This window comes from Egretta garzetta, unplaced genomic scaffold (genome assembly GCF_000687185.1).
Source record: "Egretta garzetta isolate BGI_Z169 unplaced genomic scaffold, ASM68718v1 scaffold46, whole genome shotgun sequence".
Taxonomy (NCBI): Eukaryota; Metazoa; Chordata; class Aves; order Pelecaniformes; family Ardeidae; genus Egretta; species Egretta garzetta.
Genome location: NW_009260268.1, coordinates 4,413,673 through 4,432,372, shown reverse-complemented (window position 1 = coordinate 4,432,372; position 18,700 = coordinate 4,413,673). Strand labels below are relative to the sequence as shown.

The following is an 18,700-nucleotide window of genomic DNA, read 5'->3' as shown; positions in this document are numbered from 1 at the left end:
CAAAGAATGTATGAATGGCTTACAAACTGTGGCATGACCATATTGGTACCACGAGGTCCTAATGCTTACTGTGGTGTCTTGGTCATACTCAATCATTAACAGAAAACCCAAACTTTACACACTGAAGCTTGAAGGCAATGACAAGCCTTAGACCTGGTGCTACCCACGAGTTAACTTTGATAACATGCTCAGACTTTGGCTTTTTGCGACTATTTTATTCTCAGCACTTTCATACAGCTGTTCCCATTGCAACAAACCTCTACAATTTCATACTAATCCTCTTGATACTGCTTTCCAGAGGCTGCTGGCAAATGGAATTACAAAAGGAAAACAAGAACTGTAGGAGGTGTTTAGTAGCTATCCTGACAACTTGGATGCATCTATAGGATGAACCAAGTTAAATCTCAAGTGCTTAAATTCCCTTTGCATCAATCTGCCCTTGACGAGTTTGTGGTGGCAGCAACCTTTTATTTTTATTAAGTATCTTACCACACTACATGTTGTAATCACAAAAAATACAACACTTATGTATCCTATACATGCAAATGTATTCACATGGGCCAAGAAAATTAAGAACTGAGTTGCCTTCTCTCCTTACCCTGTCAGTAATACATAGGAAACAAAACATGTACAATACGAACTTAAATCCCCAAATTGCTTGTCATACTGGTCACTCAAACAGCCATTTCCCCACAACACTTCCCCCCATCACACTTTCCAAAAGTTTTGAGCCCTTCAATATGGGTTGTACATCGGCACTGGGAGTAGCCCGCAGTCCCCAAGCATCCTAAATCATGTATGCTGCAAATCTGGACACACACACACAAACACTTCTGAGCATCCCATCAGATGTCACATAGCAGTCAATTTGCCAGAAGCAGCCTGCAACACTACATATCCATATTGCAGAAACTAGTTCTTCCCCTACCTTTGGGATCAAGGTGCCCCAGCTGCAGGTTAAAGACAAACAGAGAACACTCCCAACCAAAAGAGGGGGGGGGGGAAAACAACCAACCAACCAACCCAGTGTCACTGTGACCTCTTTTCACTGAGATTTGTTCAAAAAGCACTGCTTCTCAGGAGGTTTGAGAACAAGCAAGGAATAACTATCTTCAGAATCCATTTGCCTATTTATTTCACGTAGGCAAATCTCATTTTGCCTACACTGCAGTTCAGAGACCACTAGCACAGGGTGTTCTTTATTAAATGTTAATAGTTCTGTAGTAATATCTGATGTGGTTATTCTTAGCCCACAATAAGCATAAGGGAACTTCCTCCTCTTTTCATGTGGACAGCTTCACAGAAAGACACTTACTGTTTGTTTTCACTTTGCTAAGTCTTTCCAATATTGACTGTGCATTTCATCCAGAGGAATAGCTGCCTCTTCCTTTCAACAAACATATTACCAGAGTAAGACTGCATTCCTGGGATCAGGTAATTCTAGCCCCCAGAAAGTATACTGCCACCACACACCAACATGAACATTTCCAGCATTATACACCACCTTACCTCAGCTCACAGACCATCCCTGATCACACAAAAATGCATTGCCAGTATTCAGCTGGCTTATATTCTGCTTAAAGTAGCCAAGGAAAGACACTTGAACAAGATATAAAGGAATGAAGGGATAAAAGCTGCTATAAAACAAGAATGGCCAAATACTACCCTCTCTAGCCTGCAGGATGCACTTGGCTAATCCTGTTGCAAATGCACTCCTGAATCTGTACAACGTAGGAGAAAAGAGCAGTGGCTTCTACTAATAAATCCAAGGTTGATTTTTCTTCTGTATCTCAAACTTATGAACTAACACTGGACACAGGGAAGTATCATATTCCATTTTTACACTGAGCTAATATTAGGAATGCAATGGTTTCCTACCTAAAATACTCTGAATTGCCATAAATTTTCTAAGTGTGACAGGATCCTTTGGAGTCCCAACCGGACCTCAAGGTATGCCCCAGTGATGTACGTAAGATTAAAAGGTTGGGAGTTGTTTTGCTTACAGCTTGCATGGCTCTGTCACCCCAGACAGTTCTGCCCACGGCTAGAGGAGTGTCTCTGCCCTTATTTCACTCTGTGGAAGTGGCTGGCAGGTGCAGGAAAGATAGCCACCATTAAAGAAAGCCAAGGAACAGAATGAACGAAAGGGGAAACAGACCTAATGCTACCAGGCTTCTCCCTCTTGATTCCCTGCCTCCCACTGGCCAGCATGGAAGCAGCCTGTCCTCTTCTCATGCTCTCCCTCATTCAGGGAAGCATCTTTCCTCATCTGTTGGCCTCTGCTGGCCACACTTACCTTAAGATAGTTATTACTAAGTGGAGCCTGGCGATGACTTAAGATAAGCCGGGGGGAAGTAGGAGCAAAGGGAAGGGATTTCTGTGGCTAACGTGCACCCAAGTGACAAAACACCTGAACTTCACACTGAAGAAACAGACATCTCTGGCCTCCTGGGCACAGACAGTTTCTATCCATTATTTTAGTGGATTCATTTGCTGTCGTACAGGAAAACTGAGACAAAGTGGCTTAGGTGGCACCCCCTACAGGGATGGCATAGAAGGTATTTAAAACTTCATAAGCCACCAGAAAAAAAGACAAAATGCCCTTTGCTGTCACACTGCAGTATAAACTCAGCAGTGGAAATGAGATGCAGTGCTCCAACAGGCATCACAACGGGAAAGATACCTTGCTCTAATTACAGTCTCTGTTCCACTACATTTATCATCCAAAACTAACTGGATTCATTATTAGCGACACAGGGGGAAATGTGTGAATGCCAATTTAAATTTACTACCATCTTTAAAACATTGACAGAAAGCAAAGGTAGATCGAGAAGATCTGTGTTCCCTACCTTAGGAAGAAGAATTTTCTGTGTTTTAACTGTGGCAATACAGGAATAAATTGAAGGCTTTCCAAGAAACTCTATCTTCCAAGCTAGAAGCAACATACTTTGTAGTTCTCAGTCTACAGCTTAAAATGTCAGCAAGTTCTAGCACAGTAAACTCCACAGCAGTAGGCAATTTAGTACAAAACTCAAATTATTCTTAAAACCACAAACTACTTTAAAAAGAAAACAGTCTCGGTCTTCGGCTCTGCTTCCAGGTTTATTACATGCACGCTCAGATCACCCAGCAGTACAAATTCAACTTGTAGTGTATGTCACATATAGCACAATGTCACACTTCTGCTGACTTTGCCACAGCACATGCATAGCATTTAAGTCCTCTCTCTATCTGTCCAGAAAATATGAGCCCTGAGCCATTTCCACATAGCTTCCTGGACTTTTTGCGGAAGTTTGGATGAGCATTATGAGGATATATGAGTGCATCACATTTTGCATCGTGCAGCATCATGCCACTGACCAGCTGTTAGGCACCTTAAAACCAGACCTTCCTCCTTGTGAAAAAACAGTCAATGGGACCCATTTCAACATATACAAAATCTGCAGTTACAGCTGTGGGGTTTCTGGGGTTTTTTTTAACCCGCTATCACATTAATTCGTGATAGGATTTTTTTTATTACCATGTTAATAATGCAGCCTGATTTATCCAGCATTGAGTAAGGTGCACTTACCATTCCAAAGTGAAAAAGTTAATTGGAAAATACCCAAGATAATTTGTTTTAGCTCTACATAGTGGAAATAACGATCCAACAAAGACCTAGAGGAAGTGGTCATAATTCTCAGTAGATAAGGAACCTCATCAAGAATCAGCATTAATAATAATTAATAATTCTGCAATTGTAGGTTCGATGTCCCCAGCTTCAAACAGGAAAACATTTACACTTAAAAAAAAAAAAAAAAAAATCCTCATCCTTTAACTGTTCAAATAAAACTCCTCCCAAAAGCAAGCGCTTTACTGCAATAAAAGGCAAGTGCAAGCATAATGCTTAAAAAATCAGAGAGCGCACTTAGGAGCTTTAGCTGACCAAGAGATTTCTACCACATTCCAGAGCTGAAAGAAAGTAGTATCTGGAATCCAATGCAAGATTTACTGCAATGTTCATACACCTTAATTTCTTCTTTTCTTGAATGTAACGGCTTCTTAGTCTCTTTTTTTATTTCCAACACATTAGCTTACATAAAGATGGCATCTACCACAAATACATTAGCCCTATCTCCTGCTCCAGAACAGAAAGACATGTGAATGGCAACACATAGACTAGTCACTGACGTAAAACAGTTGATCTTTTTTCTCTGAAGGGACATTAAAAATATGAGGATCTAACTGTAGGCAAAACAACTTCATAGTACAAAACGTATAGTCTAAATGTGAATGACCAAAGCACAATTCAGTTAGGATAACTGAAATGCAGGTAAGCGCAGACATAAGCCCAAATTTAATGCACAATTACACAAATTGTGCATTCAGATGTGGGAACCGCGTAGGTTAAGAGTTCCCATTTGCAATTACAATTTGGGTGCAACTCTAGCATTTAGTGGACAGGTGACCTTTTCAAGTGGACAAAGAGAACCTTGCCAAAAAGAAAATAGATGGAATTAGCAAGACAACCTAAACAGAGAAAGAAAATCCAGCCAACAATTTTTACAGTAGAAAGACCTTGTTACTGCAGGACAGGCCACTTAGCAAAACCATGAGGCTTTGCTTCCCAGGGCTAGAAGGAATGGGAAACTGAATGGAATTAACTCTGGTGCTATTTTGGGAAAGGTGCAAATAACTATCTTTTCATCTGTTGACTGCTCTGACAGCACCTCTGCTTTCCCTTGCAGGTTCACACTACTTGCAGGAACTGCTCACACAGCCCACCTCCTACAGTGAGCAAAGGATTCAAGGATGAAACTGAAACAGCAGTGAATCTGAACTCTGAGAAAAGGAAGACAAGTGTTTCCTTCCACAGGTCTTATGGGTGCCCCGAAGCCCACTTGATCTCCAAAACTGGTAACAAGCCCAAACTGTTTTCTTTATCAGTTGCCCACAAAAGCATTACACTCTTCATTGCTTTGATATAGCACATCTGAAGCAAAGAGAGAAGCAGAAAATTCCAATGAAATGCAGAGTTTTGTTTTTACCTGGCATTGGCTCCTTTAAGGTCACAGAAGTGCGAAAGTAAAGCTTTCACTACATCATTGCAGACAACTTTAACTACATCAATGTGACTCAGCCTCTGTCGCAGCTGCTTGGCAATCTCCCAGAAGTCTTCAGATAGCAGCTGGTACAGCTGCCCTTCATCTCTGCTGAGTTGCCCATACCAGGACAGGATGTAATCTCTATAGCTGTAGTCAAACACTGAAAAGAGAAACAAAACAAATAGCAAAAACTGCAAAAAGGGAAGGCACACCAAGATAGGAAAGACTTAATGCTCCACCCCTTCTCCCCAAAAATTAGATGGATAATAGGTCTCTTATCTTTTTCTTTGGGTTTTAAATTCTTGACAAAGAAAGAAAGGTTGGCGAAGTTACGGAAATCTGCACCTAACAGGTTACTGGAGGACATTTTGCAAAGCAAAGCCTGTAAGTGGATTTGCTCAGACAGTCAGGTTACTAGCAACACACAAACCTCAAACTAATACCTGTCTCTCAACACTGGATTTGGTTATACGAACTATCATATAATCTAGTCTAGGCTGTTGCAGACTGAAACCAGCCTGCTTTACAAAGGAATTCAACACTCCAAAGTCACAGTTAAAAGGGGAGGTGGCAAGATTTTTGGATTTCAAAAGACATTTACAATACTAAAGAAGAGATAGAAAAAAAGAACAAACAGATTAGTGAGACAGCATGAACTTCAAAAATGATGAGGTATTCCAAACCACATCTACAAGCAATAACCAAGATTACTGTAATTGCAAATCCCATGGCAACACCATCATCTACCATTTTGACTTTTCTTTTTGACAACATTTTTCTGCCAGTTCTACTGATGCTTCACTATAGCAGATGTCCCTGGAGGCCTAGGAGGGAGCAGGAGGTGTTCAGGGAGCATGCATGAGCCACGCTTAACGGTTAGAACAAAATGGGGAAAAAGCTGGGGTGGAAGAAGTCGTCAGTTCACATCTACTAGAGGGATAACTGAACAAGAAGTGCCTGATAATCTGAGCAGCTTCTTTACCAGACACCCTGATTTCAGACTTTTTATACCAAAAGTACATCTGTCAGTGTAAGCCCATAGTGCAAAGTAATCATGTGACTACACTATTTCTTAATTTCCACTTTGATGAAGTTGCTTGTTTGGCAGCTTAGTGAACTATAAAAAGCTCCCTGGCACTGTGACAGTGAACTAATAACACAGTAACAGCAGAACAACTTAAACTGAATATTTCTGCCTACCTGAAATACTAGCAGACCTCATCCTACATCACCTTGTTAAAAACATTTCAAAAGAAAAGGCTAAAATTGATAAAAACTTCATATATCAAATGCTTCATATATCAGCTTTCTTCAGTTTATAAAGAAAGAAACTAAGTCACTTCACTGAGTATGCTGAAATATAAAGTTAAAAGCCTTTTACCAAGTCATTTCAAGGCTTTTAAATTAATTATTCAGAAAACATTTCAATCAATAAATAAAGAGAAATTTTGAGTCTTTTCTCTGATCCAGGAGAGAAAAAAATACGCAGAGACATACTGCAGGAAGGGAACTTCCAACATTGAAACATATCCAATCTCATTACTTTTCTAAAATAGAAGAAATCGTATTTAATTGAAAACTGCTACCCACAAATACTACAAAGTGATAAAAACAGTTATAAAAGGTAGTGGTCTTCTGATAAGCAAGCTGAATAATAATCCCTTGATTCACTGAAGAGCAATTGGGAGCAGCATTTTAAAAACAAAAGTTTACTATTTATCTCAAGTCTCCCATGACAATACACATTTTAAGTATCTATTTTTCCACAGCTGTCCCCATGTCCTACTATAACCCCCTTTCTTTATAGAATCATAAAGGTTGGAAAAGACCTCCAAGATCATCAAGTCCAACTGTCAACCCAACACCACCTACTAAACCATGTCCCAAAGTGCCACATCTACATGTTGTTTTGAACACCTTCAGGGATGGTGACCCCACCACCTCTCTGGGCAGCCCTTTCCAATGCCTGACCACCCTTTCAGTGAAGAAATTTTTCCTAATATCCAATCCAAACCTCCCCTGATGCAACTTGAGGCCATTTCCTCTCATCACTTGTTACTTGGCAGAAGAGACCAACACCCACCTCACTACAACCTCCTTTCAGGCAGTTGTAGAGGGCGATAAGGTCTCCCCCCTCAGCCTCCTCTTCTCCAGGCTAAACAATCCCAGTTCCCTCAGCCACTCCTCATCAGACTCGTGCTCCAGACCCCTCACCAGCTTCACTGTCCTTCTCTGGACATGCTCCAGCATCTCAATTTCCTTCTTGAACAGAGGGGCTCAAAACTGAACACAATGTTTGAGGTGCGGCCTCACCAGTGCCGAGTACAGGGGCACAATCACTTGATCCTACTGGCATGATCATCCATGGTCACCTTATTCTTGATACAAGCCAGGACACTATTGGCTGCCTTGGCCACCTGGGCACACTGCTGGCTCATGTTTAGCTGGCTGTCAACCAGCACCCCCAAGTCCTTTTCCACCAGGCAGCTTTCCAGCCACTCTTCCCCAAGCCTGTAGAGTTGCATGAGGTTGTTGTGACTCAAGTGCAGGACCCAGAACTTGGCCTTGTTAAACGTCATACAATTGGCTTCAGCCCATTCAATCCAGCCTGTCCAGAACCCTCTGCAGAGTCTTCCTAACCTTGAGCAGATCAACACTCCTGCCCAATTTGATGTCATCTGCAAACTTACTGAAGGCACACTCAATCCCCTCATCCAGATCATTGATAAAGATATTAAACAAGACTGGCCCCAGAACTGAGCCCTGGGGAACACCGCTTGTGACCAGCCGCCAACTGGATTTAACTCCATTCACCACAACTCTCTGGACTCGGCCATCCAGCTTATAGCTTGGTTACTCTCTTCTGTTGCAATACCTGAAACGCTGTGGAAAGCTGATCACAGCGTGGATTCTTCCTTTTCATCTACTCTGTAAGAGGCCCGTAATTTCTCAAGAGCATTCAAAACACACTGTATTGTGGTATTTGTTATCATCACCACTGGCAGATAACTACTTAGTACAGACACCCTCTCTACTCTAAAATGAACACAAGAGTGCAAAGTAGCATATTTCTTCAGCACCTTTTGCCTAAGAAGCCAAGTCGTGGTGCAGAGTCGTGCCTCCTACAGCTATCTATTGGACAGAATTCTACAGAACAAACGTGCAAGAATAAAATTTGTATCTCGATCCCTTAGACTATATTATCTTTCAGCACACTTATCTATTCCCACCAAGCCTTAATTTACAACTGTATTTTAGGCAACTCCTCTTCAAAATAAGCTTTGTTCCTCATTCACTCCATAATCACCATCACATCCAACATTAAGCCTCTCTGCTCAGGTAAAGCACAACATTCAAATATATAACAATGTTAATTAGTGAAGTATTATGAGAGCACAACTCCTATAACTTTACTAGTTGAAATACTTGAAGGAAAATCTGGGGAGACTGCTCAGACATAGCAAGGCGGTGGTACAGTTCTTCATTTAGGTGTATCAACGTGAAAGAACCATGAAATCTAGTGGCAATATCAAACTAAGGAAAAAAGATTACCAATTATCATCAAAAATTAAGCCATGCAAGTATGAAGTACTTCACTTGTGTTTCTCTCTGCCATTTACATACTTTCAAGACCTTAAATGGATTACCCCACTTTAAACCATATTTTCCTGCACCTACCCTTCATAACTCTCTTCCTTTACATCCTTTCTACAGTTTCCTTGTCACCTCTGAGCCTTGTTGCCCTTCCTGCATCAAAACAGTTTAACCATGATGGTCTCTATAAAATCTGGGATACTTTAGAGCCCAGAATATATACCTAAATGAGCAATGAGACAGCTTTTAGGACTTTGTTTTAAAAGAAAAAACTTAAAAAGGACACCAGCCATAGACACTAACAGCAGTCTGTGCTGGGGTAAGACACTGGCTCATCCATATGTGTCATCCTGGCCACGATGTGCTGTTGCTGCTTTAGTATCATGCCTACTGATGCAGCTGGTGCCTCTTTCAGCACTCTAAAGAAATACAGAAAACAAGTGTAAGAATTTTATAGAGCACAGCTTGCTTCCTTCAGAGGAGAAATCTGGTCGTGCATCTACTCTTTGTTTTTACATGTTCTCTAAAACATTGAAAAGACCTGGTCACAAGAGGAATAAAAAGAACAGCAGATCACACTTTCAGGACAATACCTACCACTAACTCAGCCGCTACAAACATGAAACAAATTTATTCTGATCGAATCAGATACAGCAGAGCAACGAGTCTGATGCAAAACTGTAGAAAATTCTACTGGGTTTTCTAAATTTGTTCAGAAGATCCAAGTCCCCAGCTGCTATAATCTGATTAGAAGTCATTCCCATGTGAAGTTGAGGCTCTTCAATTATTCTTTTCAAAGACTGTAAACTGAAGAAGTATTGGGAGTAGAGAGCCAGAAGCTTGCGTGGAGGTTAGTGAGGACACCCCCCAGACCCTTCCTTCATTCCTAACCCCACGCAGGTCTACAGTAACTGCTATCCCTTCTTCTTCCATATTCATTCATTCAGAGGTTCAGTGGTACCACAAGAGCCAGTGGGTCAGACTGGCTTCAAATCTGCAATCTGCAGAGCTTCACATCAGACAGTTTTTACGCTTCTAAGATTCATTACCCAACTTTACGAAAAATAACATTGAAATCTGAATAACAAGGACTAAATGCCTACCCATTTTCTCAAAGCAACATTAAAAACCAGACCTAAAATATTCTCCCTATGCAAATGCATATACAGACTGCCAAGTTTCAAACAAGAAGTAAATAACCTTTCCTGAAAGCACTGGAGAGACCAGTCAAGTTAAGGTCAAATCCAAAACTCTCCTGTGACTATATGAACAACAGAAGAGAAGGCATAGCTACAACCCTGGCTTGAGTTATTCTATAACAGCAAGCATCACAATCTGTAAAATAGAAATGCAACACTGATATGAATGATTCTGCATCAGGAAACCACCAAACAGCCAAGAAGCGTTATTATAATGCTGTGCTACTACCACACTAGATTTAACATGCATGTTATGGTTATCAGAGGCTATATTTGAAAAAAACACTTTCAGTAAAAATGTAATGAAAAAGATGACAGACTATATCACTGTTAAATACATGGCAAAGAACTGTTCTACAGAAGTAAATGTTAGATCCTTAGTTATTTGTTACAGCTACTACGTTTTCCCCCCCGCCAAAAGCCAATTCAATAAAAAAAAAAAAGGTGCCTTATCTTCATCCCCAAAAATCAAACTAAAGTATTAAAGCCCCTATATTTAACTCCCTAAAAATTACTCATAAATAAGCTGAATATGCAACTCTATAATTTCCAAGACATTAATTTTTAAATTTAAAGAGATAACCGCCATTATTCACTTATGGTATTTTAGATTTTATTATGTTTTAGCTATACAACACAAATTAAGATGATGAGGTTTTATATTTTAACATTATATTTTTTTATTGAAGTTTCTTGTTCCCACTAAATCTTTATTTAGACCACAGTGTTAAAGGCTGGCAAAATACTGTGTAAATGTCCAGACTTCAGTGACTGGGAACCTGCCCCAGGCACTAGCAGTAGTGATTTATAGATTTCCGTTTTCTTGTTGAAGTTTGTGCCTGGAAAAACCTGGCATTTCTTGGTCTTCTTGTATTTTACAACATTATTCAAACTCTATGAAATTTACATGTTTCTTTAATATACTAGATGTTATCATAATGCATAGATGGATAGTCCCTGTGAGAAAGGGTTCATACCCTGACAGTCTCCTATTCCACATTGTTCGGTTTATTTTTTGGGTGGGTTTTTTTTGACATTTGCTCCTTAATAATTGTTATGAGTATGCAGAAAAAAACCATAAAAATTTCCAAATATATAAATGACAGGAAAAAAATCTGTTAAAAAGATCTAGAAAATGCATTAAAAAAATGAGACAAATTTCTGTTCAAATAGTTTTGCCCATGTACTCTTTGGCAAGAGTTCTTAGCTCCAAGTGTTTGTATCCCAGTAGCAGAGAGAACATGAATTTAAATTAAGCCTTGCTCATATTCTGGACCCAAACAACTCATTTTTCAAGAGCTGTGAAAAAAAAATACAGCTTTTCAAATAAGAGTGGCAGAAGCTACTGCCATTTTTTTTTTCTAAATGTCAATGTGTGGATCTTAAGTTGGGAAATGAGATAGATTGGGAAAAACCTCCTTCTGTAAAGGGAGGTTCTGCCTTACATCCCTAACAGAGTTCTTCTAAGAGGTCAACAAGAACATAGACAGGCAACATCTGATCCACAAGTACAATCTAATTAAACTCCCAAAATATTTCCAACAAGGTCACTTCAACACAGGGTTGAAGGAAGATAAGCCACTATGAAAGAAGAGATGGCTCTCTGGCATGAAATAATTTAAGAGCTAAGAAACACAGAATACGAATATATAGTCAATTTTCACAGCAGAAAAATTTCACCAGTGGAGTTCTGCCAGGATTTGTGCTATGGTCTGTGCTGTTTTACTTACTCATAAATGACCCAGTAAAGCAGGTAAGTAATATGGAGACCAATTTTCCTAGCTCTACTAAAGCAGTAGAGACAAAGACTGACTGTGAAAAGAAACAAAGAGACCACAGGACATGGGGCAATAAAAATGGAAGATGAAATTCAGTTCCTGGGAGCCTGACTACACACACAGCAGATAATCTACCAACAGCTACAGCCCTCAGCCCAAACAGTACGCTGTGCAACAGCAGCTCAAGTCTGACTGAGCACAGCCTCTCTTAAGAGACATATTCTTAAACTACCATATGATATGGGCTGAAAACATGAAGCTACCAGAGAAGCAACAGGAAGCAACAAAAGGCTAAAAATATTTGTAAAAGTGGATCATCTTATCTTTGCCTAATATAGATGAAGGGCAAACAAGAATCAAATTAATCTACCAAGACAAAGCACGAAAAATGCTGAAAAAACCACAATTTGGTGGTAGTCACTCAAGTACTTCCGGCTGAAAAAGGGACTCGGGGGGCTTACAGCTAAAACACCTTCTCTTTCTGCCATAATCAACAAGGAAAAATCTTTTTATGACGTTACACTTGCTCTGATTTTGAGCACTTAAATTTCATAAAACACTATAGAATAGCAGGGCTAATTCACAGCTTTTCCTCACCTTGTATCTACAGCTTATGCAAGCATGCTATAGTTAAGAATGAAGTGGCATTCTGAGGCACCATCCTTTTATACTACTCTGTTCTCAATGGGAGATAGGAAAGAAGTTTAGAACCGAGCTGTAAACCAATGTAAACAGAAGTTCCTTCTTGGTGACAAACACTGTAGAAAGAAAATTCCCAACAACTCTGTTACGCTGGCTTTAGCAAGACGAGAAGCTCTCCAAGACACGGGCAACTATTATCAGCCAATGACCATCACAGGAAAACTATTTAAGTACCATAATGTTTTTAAGTTTATTTCAATAAGACTGGTGGTTGAAATGGAAACGTGCATGACTCCTTCAATTAAAACTAAGGATGATCAATGATATCCGCCCTTCCAACTACGTTAACAGAATATGATGAGAACATCCGGAAAAGTGCACTAAAGCATGTGACAGCTTGTCAAGCAAGACACACCACAGAACCTCAGGGAACGGTAACGGAGAGCCACTCTAAAGCCAGAGAGAAGAGTCCATACAGACTGGCTGTAACACCAGCAAAAGCACAGCATGACTGAGTAACAGTCAACAGGCAGTTCTTGAGGGGTGCAAGATAGCAACTAACAGTAAAGCCTAGGCAAACTCAATTACACAAATGATGACAAACAGGTGAAGAAGTCAGAATTAACCAAAGCACTGTCTCTTCAGAACCAACATTAGCATTTCTGAAGTTAGGTGATGCTGGCTCCTCTGAAAATGTCATCCTTGCATCTCTAAGGTAATGTAAACAGAAATTAAATCTGATTTAAAAAATCACTGCAAAACCCCACCAACTGTGAAAAACTGACAACACCTACTCAAAACCTCAGGTGGTGGTAGGAGTCTGAACTAGTCCCCAAGATTAAGACCTCAGGAGAACCGAAAGTCTCCTAACTAAACGAATGAGATTTTTTTTTAAAGCATTTTGTTGAACAGCAAGCAGTTGGCAAAAATTCCTGGGATTCGCAAATACATTAATCCTCATCAGTGTAAGACCGATTAGCATTAGAGTAAGGCACTAATGAAACAGAAATACAGGCAGTATTTTTTTTAATCTTTGATAATAAAGTTTTATTTAACCATAAACTTGTAAAACTTGTAAAAAAAGCATTTGTAATATCAAGACATTGATAGTAACTACGAATTTCACAGGGCAAGGAATGTGTCCTGTTTATTTTCAGACTGGTCATGTTTAATAAAAAAGTGAAGTGTTTCTTTTTGGAATTAATTCAGTATCTCAAACTTAAGTTGAGTCGGACACCTTCCAAAACCAAAAAGCTTGCTTAAGTCTACATGTGGTAGAGTGAAAAGTACAGTCTCATCCTTGCCAAACTGCATAACGGAGGAGAAGTTGGCTTCATTAGTCACTTAGGCCTGGAAGAAAAACAACCAAATATGACAAGTTTGCTCTCCAAAATTCAGAGTGAGAATGGAGGATAAAAGCTACTCTGAAAAAAAATAGCAGAAAGGCAAGTAAGCTGTCACCACAGAAGGTCCTCAACTCTGAAAAATGAATAACTTAAATGTTAACTTTCTTTCAGCCTTACTGAGTAAGGATAGACTCCTGCATCCGACTGCATGATATCTGTGGGATAAATACCTCAGATGAAGACAGCTCCCATATTTTTAACAGACACATGAGTTACTCCTATGTGCAAATAACAGGAGGGAAGTGTAACACAACTATCTTTCCCCCAGTATTCCACAATACCTGTTGTTTGTTTCTAGATAACACCACTACCTCTGACGCTGTGCCAATTATGTGAAGGCTTCATTTCAAACTCCGATGCAGGTTATCCAAAATGTAAAGTATGTATGTGAGAATACAGCAAATAACTTGTTAGTGCTTGTGTCATACATGTCATGTTTAGACTCCACTGTCCTTCTCACGTCCTCAGGAATCTTATTATAATCTGACAGACTCCAGATGAAAATACTGTCTAAAACCAAATTATGATATGTTATAATAGTTCAGCTTCACAGAAACATGACACAGTAGGTAAAGTGTTCTAATTTTGTATTTTAGCTACATATCCTGCTAACAGTTTTTCATAAAAATAACTAAAAACATTACACATCCCAAGAAGTTTTCATAAGACAACCAACCTATTTAAAGCGATTTTGATTTTAAAATATACTCTCCAGATGTGAAAAAAGATAAGGAAAAAAACAGTGCTGCAAAGAAATCTTAAAGGAAGAACATTCAGTTAGATAAAATATTTACAAAAGACTGAAATAGCATCAAATTTTATAAATATATTTTAAAAGCTACAGTACACAACTCTGTACATGTCGTCTTCTTTTTATAGAAGCCAGTTTTTTCCCCCCCAAAATCATCTTTTCATTCCAACCTAGCATAATCTTTTAAGCAACAAATCACAAAAGTGTTGCTTCAAACTCTGACACTATCCCAAGTTCCCCAATATTTTGTATTATGAGGAGTCAGTTGAAAAAATGTGTGCAGAAGTCATAGTCATTCTTTATTTTAAAGAACTGTAAAAAAGGTATTTAAATCCATATGATCATAGTTCACATTTTACAACCTAAAGCCCAGTGACTGTACTGGTGATACACAGATTTCATAGACTGTATTAATCGGATATACAAATGTTGATTTCAGATTCAGTTTTCATGGCAAGAATTGCACTATATGGGAAGACTGTTTGCAAGAGTCTAGAGGATTTATCAATCAGGAAAACCCAATCAAGAACCTCTGAAACGTTACCCTTTTTTTTTCCAAGTACAAGTATTAAGGACTCTATTTTAATATATTTCTGTAAAAAAAACCACTAAAATGACACGGTATCAGTTAAATTGCAAAAACGATGACACATTACTTACTACAATGGATCTCTTGGGAAGATCAAGACCTTGCACTTTTATTTTGTATCAAGGAGTAAACCAGGGTCATATTCTAAAATCCTGGAATATTGTGCAGTCATGGTTGGCTAAGAGAACAAGAGATATTCAGAGTCTAATGCTGAGTCCAAGTTAAGACTCACCTTCTTTCAGTGCTTTATCCATGTTGTGAGAAATGACCACTCTCCTTGATTGGACTGAATCATGGGAGCTTCCCGACCAATTACCCTGAAATTCAAAGAAAACATTCACCATAAGAGGCAGGAAAAAAACCAAAAATGACAGAAGAAATAAAATTGGAATTCAAGGTGATAGTACTATATAATTTGGTTTTTATACAAGTATCATCACCCCATATGATTAAAACAGATTAAGTGTCAATTATCTATGAGGTTATTATACATTGTTCATTAACCACACGTTAATACCCATTGTGGTGTACTGTACGCTGTACAACTTGCCAAATTACCTTAAGGTTGGGGTTTTTGGTAGAAGGGAGCTATATCCATCTACAATTCGATACATTGAGAACAGGACATGCATTTCATAAAACAACTGGAACTCTTCAATATTTTCAAAGCTTTTAAAATCTCAAAGAGACAGGTCAATAGCAAATATAACGTCTTTACAGCCTACTGTCACTATGGACTTCATTTAGCCTCATAAACTGCTTTTAAAATAAAAGCAAAGCCCTTAGATCTCCCACAGTAATTTTGGTTCGTGTTCTTTTGGGCTTCTTCCTTCAAAGACACTTCTGGCCACTGCATTTTAAGTTGCTGTACTATACAAACATTTGTCTATTTTGAAGTATTAGCGCTTGTAATGTCCAAACAGGTAGGCAGATAGGGAAACATTTTTCAGGGTGTAGACAAAAAGCAGTGATTCACGCTGTCCTTATATAGAATGAAGTGTAATTCAAATCAGAAATGGAAATTGTGCCCACTGCCACTCAGCTTACTTCGCTCCCCTTTATGGGAGCTCAGACTCTCCTTGACAAGGAGACAGCGCTTCAGAAACGTCCCGATTATCCCTCCAACATTCACCAAATAGAGAATAAGAAAGCAGTATAAACTTTAAGGGGCATTTAAGTAAAAATGCTCTTTAATGTTTTTACAGGTAGTATGCCATTATTTCAGCCAATTTGCAGGCCAATACTCAGTGTATTTTGGTGTAACATGTCTTCCTTCTACTGCAGATACATGCACATAATGTCTAGTATAAAGCATGTCTAGTGGTACACAGATGAAGGAGTCTAAACACTACCCCAAAAGCAAAATAAAGCTGTTCAGACTCTGTCACAACTAACACACAGCATTTCTATGGGTATTTTCCAGGCCTTGAGGGCCCTCCTTCCACCCACAGTTAATTTGTTCCAGCTTCTGGGTGAGTGCAGCAATGCTCCCTAGACTTCTTCCAGTTGCTACTCTTGAGACCACGACTGTTGTCTTCCAGCCATTTTCTCCCCGCCCTTGACATCGCTATCAATGGCAAGAGCAGCAAGATTTCAGCAGGTTTACCTCCATTTGCACCACCTCTTACTATCAAAACTCTAGTTAAGGAGGGGTAAGAACAGAGTATTACCTGATTAGTGAACCCCTACAGATTTGCATGGCCCCCTTTTACCTGAACATGATGCCAGTAAAATAAACGGCTGCAATATTTGTAAGGCTTCCAATACATCACCTCTGACTGCTAATTGTTGTCTTACTTCCGCCATGCAAAGCTGTGTTAAAGCTAGTCACACAATTACTTCAAGATTTTTCTGCTTTATTTGCAGCAGGAAATTGGATGATTCATAACCACTCCAATTTAGAAAGAGAAGAGACAGACTCACAGAGACATTAAATATCCCAAATACATTTGTGGATGAGGAAGGGATTCAGAAAGCCCTAAGCAAAGTCATTCAGGTCCTTCTGTGAAGAAAGAGCTCCTAAACATGAGGCCACAATCCTGACTGAAGCTCTGTGTTCAACATACGCCATCTTTCTTAACACTCAGCTAGCTTGGGTATCCTACAGGACTAATCCTTCTGCTAACCCGAGTCATACCTGCATAGAGGTCGGTAACCTCATGCCCCTAACTTAGACAACAACGTTTGCACCTAGTTTGCAGAAAGTGTTTTTTACGGCCTAAAGCATCAGCAAGGCTCTCATGGAGTGCTAGCCAAACTATTCCTTTCAAAACTAGTTTAAACACAACCCAAGATAAGAAAATTATAAATGCTGAACTCTTACTTTTGCCTCCCTACCTGCCTCAGTTCAGGACTTCTTTACAACATAGGGAACAAAATAAAAAAAAAAAAAAAAAAAAACACCAAAAAACCAAACACCTTTAGAGGGGATCCATGGTTGTAAGTAGCTGGCTCCACATCGCCACACTACAATCCAGTCTACACAATTCCACAAAGCAGGAAACTGATCCTTTTATGTATCAATCTTGAACACTCATGATGGTAAGAACAAGGCAGACTATTATTGCCTCAGTGAAACGCTGCCTCTTAAGCACCAAGATACAAACTCACATTTCCGCTTGCAAGAATATATTTCACTGAGAACATCCTCTACAGATGGTACATTTGACTTCTAAAAGGCACCAGCTTTTCATTAAAAAAAAAAAAAAGAGAGTAACATTGATGTTTAGCATGGAGAACTTCAAGTAAGACCAGCAATCAAAAGAATTTAAAAGGTAAGAAGTGAATACCACCATTAGCAATGGTGATTTTGCTGCTGCACGAATGTAATTACTGAAAGGCAAAAGGAAGATGCATGGTATGTTGGATCTTCTGATAAATTTTGCACACTCATACAGGTATTGCATACAACACCATGAACAGCCTGAGAGAAGCACAGAGCAAGAAACGAACCGTGCTTAAAAACAAGGTTTCAACTTTGCTTAAAAACAATTTTTCAAGAACAGATGAGAATCTAACATCTGAATAAATAAAAATCTTTAAATGCATTGGAGGGACGTTGGTTGGGTTAGTTCAGGCTAAGAAAAAGTAGTTCAGAGGGGAGACCTTATTGCTGCCTCCAACTACCAAACAAGAAGGTACAGAGAAGAGGGAGCCAGACTCTTCTTGCAGATACACAGAACAAGAGGCAATGTTGCAACACAAGAAATTCCTACCACTTATAAGGCAAAACTATTTTAATTATGAGGCTGGCCAAATACCAGAAAGGGGATGCTGAGAGGCTATGGAGTCTCCATCCTTGGAGATATTCAAAACTCAATAGGAGAAAGCCCTGAGCAACCTTACCTTGTTGGACCCACTCTGAGCAGAAGGGTAGACAAGATGCCCTCCAGACATTCCTTCCAACCTGAACTATTCTGTGATTCTTGATGATCCTTCAGAGAACTGTGAATTTAATTTACTGACTGATAATGGATCAGAGCCTTCTCTGAAACAGCTGATCAAACTCCTTTTTCCTTTCAGTCTTACAAACTTGCATTTAGCAGAATCAAGTTTAAGTCTTGTTAACCTAAATTTGCTTTTAAAAAATTCTGGTTTTGTGAGAACAATAATGATGAATTAACAAAAAAACCCCCTAAAAACCTAACAGGCATTCCT

The 18,700-nt window shown here is 39.2% G+C and overlaps 1 protein-coding gene across 1 annotated transcript in view; it reads right to left on the bottom strand.

Moving 5' to 3' along the window:
* Positions 1-17,204, bottom strand: part of SNX25 (sorting nexin 25) — a 75,796-nt gene extending 58,592 nt beyond the window's left edge. Inside the window, exons 1-3 of the mRNA XM_009642362.2 lie at positions 17,181-17,204; positions 15,276-15,360; positions 5,025-5,244 (exon numbers count right to left, since the gene is read on the bottom strand). Coding sequence (XP_009640657.2) covers positions 5,025-5,244; positions 15,276-15,360; positions 17,181-17,204 — 329 coding nt within the window. The remainder of the gene's footprint in view (positions 1-5,024; positions 5,245-15,275; positions 15,361-17,180) is intronic.
* Between the last annotated feature and the right edge of the window lie 1,496 nt (positions 17,205-18,700).